Source organism: Mustela nivalis (assembly GCF_964662115.1).
Source record: "Mustela nivalis genome assembly, chromosome: 7".
In the NCBI taxonomy this organism is placed as follows: Eukaryota; Metazoa; Chordata; class Mammalia; order Carnivora; family Mustelidae; genus Mustela; species Mustela nivalis.
The window spans coordinates 90,619,997-90,636,173 of NC_139026.1; the positions used below are offsets into that span (position 1 = coordinate 90,619,997).

The following is a 16,177-nucleotide window of genomic DNA, read 5'->3' on the forward strand; positions in this document are numbered from 1 at the left end:
TGAAAAAGATGGGGAAAGCTTTCAGAATAGTAATTAGGGTTATTCCTGGCTATTGGAATTATGAATTATTTTCATTTTCTTATTTATACACATATACTTTTATAATTTTATATGACTTCATATTACTCACATCATTAAAATAAAGGTTATTTTTATTTTTTTTAAGATTTTATTTATTTAGGGTGCCTGGGTGGCTCAGTGGGTTGGGCCACTGCCTTCGGCTCAGGTCATGATCTCAGGGTCCTGGGATCGAGTCCCGCATCGGGCTCTCTGCTCAGCAGGGAGCCTGCTTCCTCCTCTCTCTCTCTCTGTCTGCCTCTCTGCCTACTTGTGATCTCTGTCAAATAAATAAATAATTTAAAAAATATATATTTTATTTATTTATTTGACAGACACAGATCACAAGTAGGCAGAGAGGCAGGCAGAGAGAGAGAAGGAAGCAGGCCCCCTGCTGAGCAGAGAGCCCAATGTGGGGCTCCATCCCAGGACCCCAGGATCATGACCTGAGCTGAAGGCAGAGGCTTTAATCCACTGAGCCACCCAGGCGCCCCAAAATAAAGGTTATTTTTAATCAACAAGAAAAATTAAGGAGGTTAAGGGGCAATAAGAACTCCAAAACATACAAATCACCAGGCTCAAGAATGGCCCTAGGACATCATGTGGTTTCCAACTCTTCAATCCACTATCATCAAAAAGGTCTCACTGGTGACAAATGTAGCCATATACTCCTCATTTCTATGATGCAGCCCCAATGGCTCTCAGAGAGAGGTACGGGGTCAGCCAGTTCAGAAAACACTGACTCATTATGTATCCCTGGCACTGGCACTACCCAGGGGGAACAGGGGAGGCGGGGCTGTGTCTACCCTGTGTGCTTCAGCTAACAGGCCAGTAGGGAGGTGGGCAGACACACTTGCCACAAAGGAGCGGAATGCTCAAAAGGAAAGTCAAGGCTGGTTAATTCTGCTCTGTTGGCTCATGGCAGCCTTCAAAGAGAAAATACTCAGGACTTAAAGCGATAGAGAGCTGGTGCAGGAAAAGACTCATTGGTAATCATTACAATACTATTTGAATAACTGATAGGATGGGCCTGAGGGGAGAGGTGTGCCAAAGAAGTTAGGGAAGGTAACACAGGAGGAGGCCTGCGCAGACAAAAAAAGATCAGGGCAGTTGCTCCTTAAAGTACTTTTGGCCAGGCTTACTGTTAGAAAATGATACTGACCTTGGTACAATCTACATGGTCACAAATCCTACAGACTCTATACCCACATCCATAAAGGCACCAACTCTCCTTATGTGTATAATGTTTTCTCCCCTTCTGATTGTAAATTTCTGGGGGTTAAAATCTTATCTTTTTTTTTTTTTTTAAGATTTTATTTATTTATTTGACAGATGGAGATCACAAGTAGGCAGAGAAGCAGGCAGAGAAGAGGAAGCAGGTTCCCCGAGCAGAGAGCCCGATGCGATGCGGGGCTGGATTCCAGGTCCCTGGGATCAAGACCTGAGCTGAAGGCAGAGGCTTTAACCCACTGAGCCACCCAGGCGCTCCTAAAATCTTATCTTTAAAGAAAGCACTAAATACAAAAGAGGCACTCCAAAAAATGTTAGTTTTCAATTTACCCCTCTCCTCTCACCCTTCCCCCAAGGTTTTGCACTCAATGAACATCTGAGTGAATTGACCCACTATTTCCAGGCACTGAAAAATAATGCTGCATTTCACTTATATTTGATTTACATATTTGATTTACATAGACCAAAAATCTGAATTAATGATATGGAAGATTTGCAAAGGGTTTTTTCTCTCTCAAAACCTTCTCATCTGTGACCTCATCTGATCCTCACATTGTGCTGCAAATTAGCCTGAGAGATATTTATTCATTCACCCTGGTTTTCAAGATGAGGACTCTCAGTCTAGAGTTAACTTGTCCAAGATTACACAGGTGACACGAGAACAAGACTAGATCTCTGATTTTCTGAATTCTAGGCTAGTACCTCTCCCACTATGTTACTGGTTACTTTTAAGTCTGGCAGTTCTCACTACCTCTCACCATACACAAAAATAAACTGCAGCTAAGATAAAAACATAAGCTGAAAATATAAAACTATAAGAATGTCAAAAGAAACTACAGGGAAATATTTTTATAATCTTGAGGTAGCGTCACAAAAACCCAAAAGCCACAGGCAGACTTGACTACATAAAACCTTCAAAATTCTGTGTAAAGAAAGACACCATTAAAGTGGTTAAAGATAATTCATGGCTTTACCCCACCCCTTATTTTACCCACTCTGTGTTTTCCAAAGTTATTTTTGTTCTCCTTGCAATTATTCTTTTCCATGAAAATTTTATTTTATTCTAATTTTTTAAGATTTATTTGTTTGAGAGAGAGAGAGAGAGTGCGAGCACATGTGTGGAGGAAGGGCAGAGAGAGAGGGAGAAGTAGACTTCCCACTGAGCAGGGAACTCGACCAACCACCAGATTTGATCCCAGGACCCTGGGATTATGACCTAAGCCGAGGGCAGATGCTTAACCCACTTAGCCACACAAGCACTCTTTTCCGTGAAAATCTAAAAATCAGATTAAGTTCCATGCAAAGTTCTACTTTATCTTATTTTAAGATTTTATGTATTTGTTTATTTGACAGAGAGACACACAGGAGAAAGGGAACACAAGCAGGGAGAGTGGGAGAGGGAGAAGCAGGCTTCCCACCGAGGAGGGAGCCCGATGTGAGGATCAATCCCAGGACCCTGGGATCATGACCTGAGCCAAAGGCAGATGCTTAACGACTGAGCCACCCAGATGCTCCCAAAGTCCTATCTTAATTAGAATTTACTTTATTTTTTTTTTTAAGATTTTATTTACCTATTTGACAGAGAGAGAGAGATCACAAGTAGGCAGAGCAGAAGGCAGAGAGTGGGGAAGTAGGCTCCCCACTGAGCAGAGAGCCCAATGTGGGGTTTGATCCCAGGACCCTGAGATCATGACCTAAGCTGAAGGCAGAGGCTTAACCCACTGAGCCACCCAGGTGCCCCAGAACTTACTTTAATCGACAGCAAAAACTCATGCCTCTTACAAAATTAAGTCTTTCTATTCGTATACGCTAAAAACTCTCCATTTAAGCAAAATCTTTTTGTCTTTCGCCAAAATAGTCTGATTTTCTTAATATATGGCTTGAAATTTCCTGTCAAATTTATTTCTAGAAGTGTAATATTCTTATTGTGAGAGTATTTACTTCATGGCATTTTTATGGTTGGTGGTTCTTATATTTTATGTGTGCGATTTCTGTTTGTTAATCTCCCATCTGGTCATAATGCTGAACTCACTATTTCAGTATTTTGTCAGTCAATTCTCTTTCTTGATGAATGTATCATATGAAAATAGTGAGACTCTTCAGTGGCCAGGAGCTCCATACAATATTAGCTTTGATGGTAAACATTCCTGTCTTATTCCTATTTTTGATAGAAATGCTTCAAATAATTTCCTGTAAAGCATAATTTGCTCGGGGAGGGGAGAAGCTGAAAGATAAATGAAAAATGAAGAGAAAGTATTTTAAACACATATGACAAATAAAAAGTTAATATAACTTAGAGAAGATGCAATAGAAGTTGCTCCACTCCACTATTGGTGATGCAAATTTAAATGATGAAATCACTATTTTTCTTTTTTTTTTTTTCTTAAGATTTCATTTATTTATTTGCCAGAGAAAGAGATCACAAGTAGGCAGAGAAGCAGGCAGATAGAGGTGGGGAAGCAGGCTCCCCACTGGGTAGGGAGCCCAAAGCGGGGCTCAATCCCAGGACCTTGAGACCATGACCTGAGCCAAAGGCAGAGGCTTAACCCACTGAGCCACCCAGGCACCCCAACTATTTTTCATCTATCAAATTGGCAACCACACTAAAAACTCATAATATCCAGTATTGCTATGCCATAGGAAATGGGGGCATTCATACATGGTTCTGAGTGAGCACGTAAATTGTAACAAACTGAAATTCAATTTCACAGAATTAAGATTTAAAACACACAGGGGAAAAAATAAAAATTTAAAGATTTAAAAATTTAAAAAAATAAAACTCACAGGGGCCCTTGCTCAGGTCAATTTCCCAAGGTCCTGGGATCAAGCCCCACCTGGCTTTTCCCTCTCCCTCGGCCACTCCCTCTGCTTGTGCTGTCTCTCTCTCATATAAATAAAATCTTTTTAAAAATGTGTTAAATGCACATACTCTATCTACAAATCTATAAGTGCAAAAGGATTAACTGTATGAAGATGTTCTTTATGACACTGTTTATAAAACAAATAATGGAATTAACCTAAATGCCCATCAGGATGAGTCTAGACAAATCAAAGCACAAATATAAGTTAGAATATTATGCAACAATTGTTAAAATGTTAAAGAACTTAGATATCTACCATGTTAACACAGTGTCCACCACTCTAGGTGCTCAATAAATATACTCTGGATGAAAAAAAAAAATTGTATGAACATAGAAAAAAACCCTGGAAGTATATTTGCCAAATGGATAAAAGTGACTATCTTCAGGAGCACAGGATAGTAGAAAACCGACAGTTAACATTTTTGCCTTTTCTTCTTATGTGTGTGTGGACTTGGCAAATTAAGTATGAGCGGGGCGCCTGGGTGGCTCAGTGGATTAGGCCGCTGTATTCTGCTCTGGTCATGATCTCAGGGTCCTGGGATGGAGCCCCACATCGGGCTCTCTGCAGGAAGCCTGCTTCCCCCTCTCTCTCTGCCTGCCTCTCTACCTACTTACGATCTATCTCTCAGTGTAAAAAACAAAAACAAAAACAAACAAACAAAAAAAAAACATTAAATATGAGCGGTTTTTTTTTTCTAAAGACTTCTTTCTGGGGCCCCTGGGTGGCTCAGTGGGCTAAAGCCTCTGCCTTCGGTTCAAGTCATGATCTCAGGGTCCTGGAATCGAGGGGAGCCTGCCTCCCTTCCTCTCTCTCTGCTGCCTCTCTGCCTACTTGTGATCTGTCAAATAAATGCAAATCTTTAAAAAAAAAAAAAAAAGGTTCTTTCTGATGACATATCTCTATTTTTTATCTCAATTTTATCATGAGTCTAAGAGCACAAAGGTTTGCTGTCAACGGCTCAAAACATGAAGTGCTCAAGGAAATGAAGCCCATGTACAAAGTGTAGTTGGGAATTCCTCTCTTTCATAAATAAGTATTTTTCTTTTGGCATCTCAATTAATTCTCCTCAACTCACATCCTAGCAGCACCTACAGCAGAAGCTGAGATTAAAATGGATTAACATTTCCATCCACTAAGAACACTTGGCATAGTCCATCTTTAGCGGGACCTCTCCCTAATAGCTCAAGCTGGGAGATTCTAAAGAAAAGTTCAAGTTTCCATCTTCTTAACGCCAGATCCAAGGGCCACCCTCTATGACTTAGTCTCCAATGAAACTCGTCTTCTACTGAGGGGAGTCCTATGGCTTCTTTCAGGCGAGGAGGCCAATGTTAGACACTGGAAGGTCTGAAATGAAGGGGTAAGCGGTATAAGTCAACCAGACTGGCCTCGGCACACGCCCAGATTGAGTGTACACGGCCGAAGCATGCAAAGAAAATTAACTCTTCTCCCAGGAACCGGGCGGCCCCAGAATCTTCAGGGCTGGGTCTGATAGAAAACTCAGATAAAGAGGACCTTCGCTGAGTTACGTGAAAAGACTGAGTACGAACTATTCATGTACTTGGGGCTGCAGGCTCAGATGCGACAGGGGGACGTACGCGAGGAAAAGAAACTGATGGCGTTTTTTCAAGGAGCCTCAAACAGCCCACTTAGCAAAACCTATCGAAAGAACGCAACGCACGTCACTTCACAATCTCCGTTCCTGCCCTCAGCCAAGATGGCCGCCGGGGCGCGCCCTACCACGGCGCACGCGTCGTGCCGCCGGCCCGCCCCCTTCCCGTCCTTCCGCGCGCCGGTACCGCCCACTCACCAGCTGCACAACCACCCCCCCGCAACCCTCCCAGCGTCCTCAGCCTCACCCCCTTTCTGGCTGCTCCCGCCGGTCCAGGCTCCGAGCCCGGAAGTGGATATTGCGGCTCGGCTGAGAGGACGAGGGGGAGGGGGAAGTGCTTCCGGGGAAACGGGCCCCGGGTTGGTGTTTGTAAACTTGCCTCGGTCCCGGCAGGGCAGCGGCGGCCACGGGGCTGGCACGGTGTGCTGGGGCCTGGAGGAGGCGCCGCGCGGTCTGGGAGACCGCGGGAGGCCGCGCCTGGCAGGTAGGAGCACGCCTCAGGGACCGCAGCGTCGTCCGGGCAGGCGGCGGCGCCTCAGCAGCTCACAGGCCGTGGGGCGCCGCGCGGGAAGGGGGAGGGGAAGGGAGGAGGGGCGCGTGGCGAAGGGAGGGGGCTCGCCGGGGAGAGGAAGGGGCCGCGCGCGCGGGCGCGCGCGCACCTCGCTCGCTCCGCCCGGCGAAGAGGGGCTTGCTTGGCGGGGACGCGGGCGCGAGCACGCACCTAGCGCGCTTCTCGGGGCTCTCCTCCGCGCTCTCCTCCGGCTCGGTGCGGCGGGGCGCTGCGGCTGGCTGGCTGGCTGGAGGAGGAGGAGGAGCAGGGAAGGAACACGGAGCGCCGGCCTCCGCCTGCCTGCCTTCTTCCGCAGCGAGTTTCCGTACCTTCGGGCGGACTCGGAGAACGCGCACGTGTGGGCCGGCCCGGCGCACACTGCCAGTCCGGTTGCTGCCTTGCTACTCAAGCGATAGCCTCAGAGCTTTTCTCCACCCCAGTTCTGATCTCCTTAATAGAGGGCGAGCTTCGCGGCCCGGCCCACTCGGCTCAAAAGCCCCGAAGGGCCTCCGCCCCCTTCTTCTATTCGTAAGATGGCAAATCCAAGCAGTTGGCCTATTGCAGTTCATCCATGAGAAGCCCCAGTTACTTTTACTCCTGTTGGCAGCTCGTCTTTGCCCTGGAGGCCAGTTTCTTCTCCTGACCTAGAAAGAAAACTCTGCTTAACTAATGTCCTCTTTCTGAGGTTCACAGAGAGCGGCCACGGTCACCAAAAAAAAAAAAAAAAGTCCAGCCTACTGCAGGTCGTATGGCCTGAGAATGTTGCACCTAACAGCCCCATCTCCTTTTCTGGTTTCAGGTTTCTGAAACAGATCGTGAACTTCAACAAGAGGATTCAGTTGGAAAACCAAGACTGGCAGACTTCTTCAGATCATAGGCAGGAGCCAGGCCGAGTCCAGGGATTCTTGGAACATCGGAACATCTATCTTCCCTTTGGAGGACACTAAGTTCTGTTTGAAGACAAAGGCAGTTCAATATGGCAGCAGGACTGAAAGGACACGAAGGAGTTGTTACAGTGATTTGGTGACAGTTCTTCAAACAACAGTGTCTTAGGAAAGGTGGATCAACAAACTCCTGAACTTTTGGGTTGCATTAAGTGAGAAATCAGCATGGCTCAGGTAAAAAGCTATAGAATCCTCCTCCTTCAAGATCACTGGGAAGCGTGTTTGCAGTTTCACTCTTGAATGCTGCCTTAGTCAACATATTGACCAGCCCAGTGAGCCAAGCTCTGTATTAAACACCAGGGGGAGATCTAGAGGAAGGAAAAGAGACAGGCCACAGCCCCTGCCTTCAGGGAGCTTCCAGTCAAATGAAGGAGGTAGGCCATTCTGCCTCACAGGCACTGATGGGACATTTGCGAAACAACTACTCAGTTTACACTTGGTACATTAAGTGCTGAGGGGCATGAGGGAGTGAAGAGTCTGGTGAATGCTTCATTTGTTTTTTTCAACAGGAATTAATTGAACTCCTGTTACATGCAAGGCATTATGCTGGGGATACAAAGATGAATAAGATTATCCCCATCCCCAACAAGCTTCCAGGATAGTTGGGTTGGGGTCGGGGGAAATGGAGAGAAAGTCTGTTATTTATCTTTATGTACATAATACCTTGCATAGTGGTTGATTAGCAGCAGAGACTCAATGAAACTGTTGATTGAAGGAACATATAATAATAGAGGTATGTACGTGGCAGAGGAGAGAAGGGTACCTCTGCTTGGATGAACAAAAGCAGATGAAGCTTGAAGAATACATGGGATTTTCCTAGACGAACAGGCAGACAAGGCTTTCAGACAAGGAGAACTGGATGGGCAGAGGCTTAAAGGCATAGGAGAATGTGATGAGGTGTTAGAAGTACTGCATGTAGTTTGCTAGTTAAGGAGGAAAGGACTTAAATGGGTTAGGGGGACAGGGTAGGTAATGATAGAGGGAAGAGTTAGAGTAAGGGAGTTGTTTCTTAAGGATGTAAGAGTATAACCCAAGGGCCTTTTATGCCTCGCTAAGGAATCAGACTTTATTCTGTAGGGAATGGGAGCTCTCAGAAGAATGTTAAGTAGCAGAGTGGTGTCAGATCAGTGTATTTAGAAGGTAGTTGTCATTGTGAGGGGACAGGATTGGATTGGAGAGACAGGATGATCTGTTATATTGCTCTAAGTGTGGATAGCAAAGCTATGTGCAGGCATCCCTGGAGCTTCTCTCAGCTTTCTTCCAGGGACCTTCCTTACCAGTCTCACCAGGAGGGCAGTTTGATTATAGTATAATTGGCTTTCTTCCAGCTGCCGGCATAGCTTCCTCCTTTCCATGCAGATTAGGAGCCCTTTGGTTTCTTCTTCCTTTGTTTCCAACCCCCTTCACAGCATCATGTTCACTCTTGTTCTGAGAAACTGCCTTTCACTAATAACTAACTTTGTATTGGGTACCACTATGTATTTGTATCTTAGTTTTATTCTTGTCAGCCCTGTGAGAGTAGATACTCTTCATAAACATTTTGCATTTAAGGAAACTGAGGCCTGAAAAGGTGGAGTAACTTGCCCACGATTATGCAGTGCAAACAGCAGATCTGAACTTTCCATCTCTAAACCTTTCAATGTCCAAAGTCCTTGAAGGAGAAAGGAAAGAAGGGATCGCAGGTTATACTAAAAGGAACTTTTTTTAAAGAGAGTATTTTTAAAGATTTTATTTATTTATTTATTTATTTGACAGATCACAAGTAGGCAGAGAGAGTGAGAGGAGGAAGCAGACTCCCTGCCAAGCAGACAGCCCGATGTGGGGCTCGATCCCAGGACCCTGGGACCATGACCCGAGCCAAAGGCAGAGGCTTTACCCACTGAGCCTCCCAGGCACCCCGAGATAATTTTTAAAATGAATTTTTTAAATAAATGACTTGTGGAAGTTTGCTGATGGACTATTTCTTTGAAGTGTTTCTTAAATGTTTTTTCAGTAAAAAAATATCCTCTAGTGCTAGCCAAACAAAGTTAGTTTGAAGAATATAACCGGGAAAAGAGGAAATTTTAATCATTCCTTGTTTGAGCAGTTTTTAAACTACACATAGAGTAGAGAATGTGAAAACATATGGATTTGCACATAAATAAATGGCCTTGGAGGTCAAGAGAAAGCGATACTCAACCCTAAAATTCTTCCAAGTGATTTAATTTTTAGACCTGTTAAAATTGACAACACCTCGGGAATTTAAAATCTGAAGGGAGAAATAACCTAGTTTGCTGATAAGCATGTTTGTGGGACCTGAAAGAATATGTATTTGGCACCAGTGATATCTGCCAATCATAGTGAGCTCTGAAGCTTCTGTTGAGAGAGGAAGAGGAGGAAAGTCTGCTAGAAATCTCCCATTTCAGTGGATCAGCAGGGCAGACCCTCATGCCTATTCACAAGGTCAAGTTGGTAACATGTCCTAGCACACTGCTAATGACAAAAGTGTCAGTAATACTTGGTTATTCACTTGATTGGTATTTAAATGCTGAATAACAACAAGTAAATTGTTCTTGGTGAGGTGAGTTAGGGAGTACTCTTGAAGGAAACAGTTTCTCAAAGTAGAGAGGGACACTCCCTAGAGAAGCAGTTTGTGGCTGGGTGTGAAAGGTAGTTGTACAGAAGATGGCAGCCTGTTTTTGTCCTGCCCTGCCTGCCAGGTGACCTGACACCTCATCTCCTTTCAACTTAGGCAAGTCTCCTGGCTTGTGAAGGCCTAGCAGGTGTGAGTTTGGTTCCCACTGCAGCCAGCAAGAAGATGATGCTGAGCCAGATTGCCAGCAAGCAGGCCGAGAATGGAGAGCGGGCAGGTAGCCCTGATGTGCTGAGGTGCTCAAGTCAGGTACAGCGTTTGAGTCCATTGTGGCACCTGGGGGTCGGGTGGCCCAAGCTCTCTGCCAGGAGATGTCAAGCTTTAATTCCTCAGTGCATCTATTTAGGGAAGTGGGGAAAAGGGATCCAGTCGGGGAATGAGTGAATGTGGGTATTTTAGAGAGCTAAGGAAGGGCTTTTCTTTACCTATAACCCCTTAACACCATAGTACTTAGAGAGGAAATGGATGAGTACCTTCTCTAAACCTTTGGGGCAGGTGGTTACTGTTATTTAGAAGCTGTCTGCAAGCACAGCATTTGGTTTCCTGTCTTGTGTAGGGAGATAGACTGTGAGTTTAGCTTTGATTTATTTTAAAAGGGCCACCGAAAAGACAGCGATAAGTCCCGGAGTCGCAAAGATGATGACAGCTTGGCTGAGGCCTCTCATTCAAAGAAGACTGTTAAAAAGGCAGGTAATGGGGTAATCCCCGAACTGGTATCATTTGGTAATAGGATAATCCTTCTTTTCTTTTCATCTGTGATTCAACCTAGAGTTTTTCCTAGATGTTTTGGTCACTCGTAGCCAGTGAATGTATCACTCGGATTTCTTCCATAGACCATTTTGGTCTTTGATTTCTGCCCTCTCCGGAACATCCTTGGTAAAGGAAAGAGGGCCAGGGAGGGCATGGGATTCTGTGGGCAGGTAGACTTCCCTCAGGTCGCATTCAGAGGTGTTGGGTTTGATGGGGCATACAGCTTACCCATATCCACCTCCTTCCTCAGAAGGTCTCTTAAATCTAGGGAATGAGGGAGATGACAGCATCAGAAAAATTGCTTTGTCCAGCAACTGGAAATTGACCTAGGGTAGGATGAGGACAAAAAGGAGACTGAGAGATAGCCTTATGACATGCCTGATTGTTGCCCCTAGGTGGTGGTAGTGGAACAAAATGGTTCTTTTCAAGTAAAGATTCCCAAAAATTTTATTTGCGAACACTGCTTTGGAGCCTTTAGGAGCAGTTACCACCTCAAGAGGCACATTCTTATTCATACTGGTAAGTCTTTTGCTCATATTCAGTAGTCTGTAGTTTTGTGTGTGTGTGTGTCTGTGTGTCTGTGTGTGTAGCTCTTGTTGGGTTTGTTTAGAGGCCAACTATTAGAAGTAGAAAAAGAAGATAAGTGAGTTAGCTAGAGAAATTTTGTGGCTCTGTATCTAGTGTCAGTGAGACCAACAGCTTTGGGCACCCTTCCTCATTAGGTATCTGTACATGGCTAAAAATTAAAAATTTCTGGGAAAATACGAATGAAGTCCCTACCTTGTGAACCTCCTGATAATCAACTTCTCTCTCCACGTGGGCCAGGTGAAAAGCCATTTGAGTGTGATATATGTGATATGCGCTTTATCCAGAAGTACCACCTGGAGCGTCACAAGCGTGTACACAGTGGTGAAAAGCCCTACCAGTGTGAACGGTGTCATCAGGTAAGCTCATGTGTCCTCCGCCCACCCCGCACAACAAACTTCTCCTTCACCAAGAAGCAGGGCCCGCCCCCGTCACTTTCCTAACAAGGGGCCACATTGAATTCCTGGCCATGATAGAGTTAGTATGTCCCGGTGAGGTGTACCTCTCTGGCCTTATGCAGCTGTCTGTGGGGAGGGGCCATGAGAATAATTGTATTAACAATAGTATTTTTCATGTACTTATTTCTGTGCAGGGTACTGTGAGAGCCTGTTTAACATAGATTATCTTTTTAATCCTCATGTTAATTCTATAAAGACCTGTGTTCTCATCATTTCACATATGGAGAAATTGAGATTCCAAGAGGTTAAGTTTCCTAAAGTCACAGCAGATTGAGGGCAGAGGCAGGATTCAGTCAAACTCAGAGCTGGTGCACCTGGAAGAAAGACCATCTCTGCCCTGGGGGCGGGGGTCCTTGTCTGATCTGATAAGAATGTTTGCTCCACCCTCTTACACTGAATCTCAAAACACTAGGATGGAAGCTCCATGAGGCAGAGATTTTGCCCCTCTGGTTCACCATTCTATCCTCAGCCCCAAGAACTGTACCTGCCTTGAGACAGACAATAAATATTGGATGAATGACACAGCCCTTCTGTGAGTAGGTACTTTAGCCCCATTACAGATGAGTGTCCAGATTGAGTGCTGTTAGATACCATGTCTAAGGTTGCACAGCTGCTGAGTGCTAGAGCCAGGACTCCCAACTTCAGAGCCTGTGCTCTTAACCACTGTGAGCTCCTGCTGTCTGTGTACTTGCTGAGGGCATGTGGAACCGAATGCCTGCCTCCCACGTAGGGACGGCAGAGCTAGCCAAAGGTAGCTGAGGTTCTCTCAACACTTAATCCTTCCTTTCTTCTCAGTGTTTTTCTCGGACAGATCGATTACTCAGACACAAACGGATGTGCCAAGGGTGCCAGTCCAAGACTTCCGACGGGCAGTTTTCTCTATAGGCGCAAGGGGCCCTGGGTGGTGGGAGTGATCAGAAGAATTTACCGAAGAGCGCACCCCCTCTGGTCTGATGGTCCCACCACCACCCCGTCTGTACCTGTCCCCCTCCTGGAGGAGTTGACCCAGGAGACCAGAAGAGTGCATCAGGGGACAGCGGCCTCAGAGCTTCAGCTCTGTAAATAATCTGAGACTATGAGTATCTCGGGGAAGTTCCTACAGCATTCCTGGGTAGGGAAGCTAGTCCCTGGACCCTTGGCTGAGGTTATAGGTGGGGACTGAAGGTACAGGACCAAGACTGGTGTGGCTCCCACAACCTTGGACTCCAGCTGGCAGCTGAAATGGAAAGGTTTGGGGAGAGGGATTTGTTTGCTTGTTCTGTTCTTGTTTTTGTTTATCCAAAAGCAATTTTAGCAGCTACACTGTGGATACAGGTAACATGGAGGCATAGAGCCCTGGTCAAAGCAGGGACTATGGCTGTTCCAGCCCTCCCCAAAATTGAGTTTTTAGTTGCAGTTGATCCTCAGTGTTCCACAGCCCTGCATCTCACCTTCTGTTTGAAGGAGAGTAGGATCAGGGATGGCAGCTGAGTTTACCTTGGTCTCCTTATACACTGTAAGGACAGAAGGAAGAATGGCGGGAGGAGCAGATAAGGGCTGGGTCCAACTAGAGTAGGCAGGTACCTCTTTCTTCCTCCAGGGAAGAGCAAGAGCTGTGCCCACAGCTGTTGCATTGGTCCAGGCCACCCTGGTACCTGATGGGGTCAGCTCAAGTGCCTTGTGGAGGGAACTTGGGCGAGAGCGGCCCACAGAGCCCTTCCATGCCCTCTTTGGGCACTCGATCTTGGAGATGGTGTGTGGCTACCTCGCTGCCGTTGACTCCTGAGCCAGACAGAGGTGTTCAGCAGGTAGTCATGGATATCAAAGGGGGCTCTCTCTCCTTGTTCCCTCTTGGAACAACCCGAAACTAGTCCCAAGGTCAGCAACAACTGTTCAAGAAACAGAGGAGTTTGGTGTCCCCTGACATGACGGTTGAGCAGTATGAGCTGCTCTCCCTGCCCAAGTCCTATCACTGTATTCAGGGAGAGGAGATAGGGGTGTGGCCTTTGGTCCCAAAGAATAAGATCTTCGTTTCCTTCTTAATGGCCATCCCTACCCAACAAAGAATTGGGGGAGGGGGGTGCTGCAGAGAAAGGACTGAGGAAGAAATCTATCATAGGTTTTATTCTTAATCATATTCTTTGCTCTTCTCTGCCCCAACACCACCACCCTACCCACCCTCAAAAAAGTGATCAGGGGTGTGTGTGTGCGCGTGCGTGTGTGAATGTGTTCATTCAAGTGTGTGCTTGCGTTTGTATGCTTGGAGATGGCATATTATTGAGCCAAACCCTTCTCTGGCCCTCAACTCAGGGGAGGATGAGCATGAAACAGCCCCCATCACCACCACCAAATCTGAGGGTGCTTGAGGTCCCAGCAGGAGCTGAGGAACTTGATTTAGGGGAGTGAAGTGCTTTGTTTTGGAGGGTTTTTTTTTTATTGATTCAACAGGCTGGTTAGGATGTTTAATCCAAGCCATAGCTTGTAAACATGAATTTTTAAGTGAAATAAAAAACCCTCTTTCTGCTATGGAAGGTCCTGGGGTTTGGTTGGCCCCCACTGTGGCCTGCCCTGACCTGTAGAGGGGAGTAATCATGGAATAATCATGGAGGCTTGGTGAACCTGACCATGCTGTCAGTGGGGCTCTAAGATGGCAACTCCAGGCAGTGTGACTTCATTTCCTAGAAAATGTAGGGAACAGCAGCAGAAAGCTCCTGGCTGTTACCTGAGGTGGGGGGAGGGGCTCTATACCTCGAAATGTGAGGATTTCAGGGAAAGAGAGAGGTATGGCACCCTTCAGATTTTCCCTGATGGCGCCTGAGATCCTTTGGAAGAGACACTGGGGAATGTGTTTGCCGCCTGTGCTCTTCTAGCTTTACGCTGGCACTTGCATTTGATACCGTCCAGAACCTAGGCTTCAGTCCTTGAAGCTGCCATGTGGTCCCCGCAAGCTGGGTATCTTCCCGTATATGAGTGAACCCCTTTCCTGTTAGAGGGCTCTGCTGGGGCCGGAATTTATCACTCACCTCTGGGAGTAGATTCTTGGAAGGAGGCAACATTTAACAAACTTCTCCCAGGAGACTTTTGAAAATAGGAGGCTTCATTCCCTGCCAGATGCAGCTAATCTGTTTAGGGGGTGGAATGTGTGTGGAGAGAATCCCTTGAGTGACCTCTCCCTTACATGTGCGGATGTGTGCTTAGGTCCCAGTGTGCCGCGGCCCCCCCACAGCTTCAGTCTCCTACCAGGGTGGGTGAGAAGGAGTTTGTGCGCAGGTGTGTAAAGAGCCATACCAGAAGCACCCCTGCCAAGGACTGGGTGTGGGGGCAACTTAGGAGCAGGGAGGTTTAGGTGTCCAGGTTCTGGGGCCAAGGATGTGTGAGGAGAGAGGAGCAAAGAGAAGAAAGGAGTAATTTAGCCTCCCAGAGGGCCCAGAAGTCCCACTTACACCCCAAGGAAAGCACAGAACAAGGCCCCAGCCCTCCTCAGCTGGTGAGGTCTAGCACTGGACAGATGCCTCAGGTGCGTTTGGAGTGAAGGGAAAGGGAGCTAGGGCAGGCTCTCAGAGACCAGGACATGGAATTTGGGGACCTGGGAAAGAGTAGCACCAGTTCTTGGCGGGGGGGGGGGGGGGGCGGCTTGTACTGGGCCCTACCAGCCCTGCCCTTGCCTGCACCCCAACTCTTCTCCGTCCACCCCCAACAGCCTCTTTCATCACTTAGCTACTGATTGTGCCCTATGGCTTGACATTGGAGGGTTAAATGAGACGTGGGGTCCCACCACAACTTCAAACCCTCTCCCCAGACGCTCTTTGCCTCTGCTGCAGTCCTGAGGCTTTTATCTTAACAATCCCTCCCAACTCTTCCTCTCTGCCCTCTCCCTCCCTCCCTCTCTCTCTTTTTTTTTAATATACTTATTTTGCTATTGGGGGAGGGGAATATCAAATGAACAAAATCACTTTTAAATGGTAGTTTTTATAAGATGTTATAAACTTGTATCTTTTTACCATTAAAGTGCAGTGTATGTTACTTCGTGATATATTTAGGATATTTAAATAAAAAGAAAATGGGGCTTTTCTACATACTATCTCTTTTTTTGGGAAAGCTTTTTCTTTGGGGCCAAAGTGGTTTTCTGTTTTCCCCCCAAATGTAACCACTCCAAACCTCCAGCATCCTGGAAACCACTGTTTAAAACTCCCCTCCACAGAAGAGCAACAAGTGCAAGTGAAAACAGGGTAACACTTCTGAATATGGGGGGCGGGGAAAAAAACATGCATGCTAGAACAAAATGAGGCGGGGTACCAACGTGTCTCTGAGTGTGTGTCTGCAAGTCCTCCCATATCAGCATTACCTGGGGATGGAGAAGCGCCCCCTCCCACCCGCCCGGCAGCCAGCCGCTTACCAAACCTCCTGCACGTCAGGTTACAGGCTCTCCCAACACTCAGGTGGGAGGAAGGAGCACATGTTTTCCTGAGGCCCAGGCTCCACAGCCTGCTCTGGCCTTGGGTAAAAGCAAGATGACAGCGG

At 46.6% G+C, this 16,177-nt stretch overlaps 2 protein-coding genes across 10 annotated transcripts in view; one reads left to right on the forward strand and one right to left on the reverse strand.

Moving 5' to 3' along the window:
• CSAD (cysteine sulfinic acid decarboxylase) overlaps nucleotides 1-6,722 on the reverse strand; it is a 28,196-nt gene extending 21,474 nt beyond the window's left edge. For 2 of the 7 annotated variants that reach the window (XM_082741449.1, XM_082741451.1), the window contains exon 1: nucleotides 6,138-6,248. The gene's annotated coding sequence lies outside the window, so the exon portion shown is untranslated. Of the gene's footprint in view, nucleotides 1-6,137; nucleotides 6,345-6,417 lie in introns of those variants that run through there. The other 5 variants (XM_082741445.1, XM_082741447.1, XM_082741452.1 and 2 more) reach the window with 5 other exon arrangements.
• Nucleotides 6,019-15,730, forward strand: ZNF740 (zinc finger protein 740). 3 transcript variants are annotated; one of them, XM_082741455.1, is made up of 7 exons: nucleotides 6,019-6,242; nucleotides 7,108-7,426; nucleotides 9,984-10,133; nucleotides 10,481-10,570; nucleotides 11,030-11,153; nucleotides 11,460-11,578; nucleotides 12,473-15,730. In XM_082741455.1, exons 2-7 carry the CDS (start codon nucleotides 7,418-7,420, stop codon nucleotides 12,560-12,562), a joined length of 582 nt encoding a protein of 193 aa, XP_082597581.1. In that variant the 5' UTR covers nucleotides 6,019-6,242; nucleotides 7,108-7,417; the 3' UTR covers nucleotides 12,563-15,730. The 3 variants fall into 3 exon arrangements, with proteins under 3 accessions (XP_082597581.1, XP_082597582.1, XP_082597583.1); XM_082741456.1 differs by having other exon boundaries at nucleotides 6,108-6,242; nucleotides 7,108-7,626; XM_082741457.1 differs by lacking the exon at nucleotides 12,473-15,730 and adding an exon at nucleotides 12,090-12,199 and having other exon boundaries at nucleotides 6,108-6,242.
• Nucleotides 15,731-16,177: the final 447 nt, after the last annotated feature.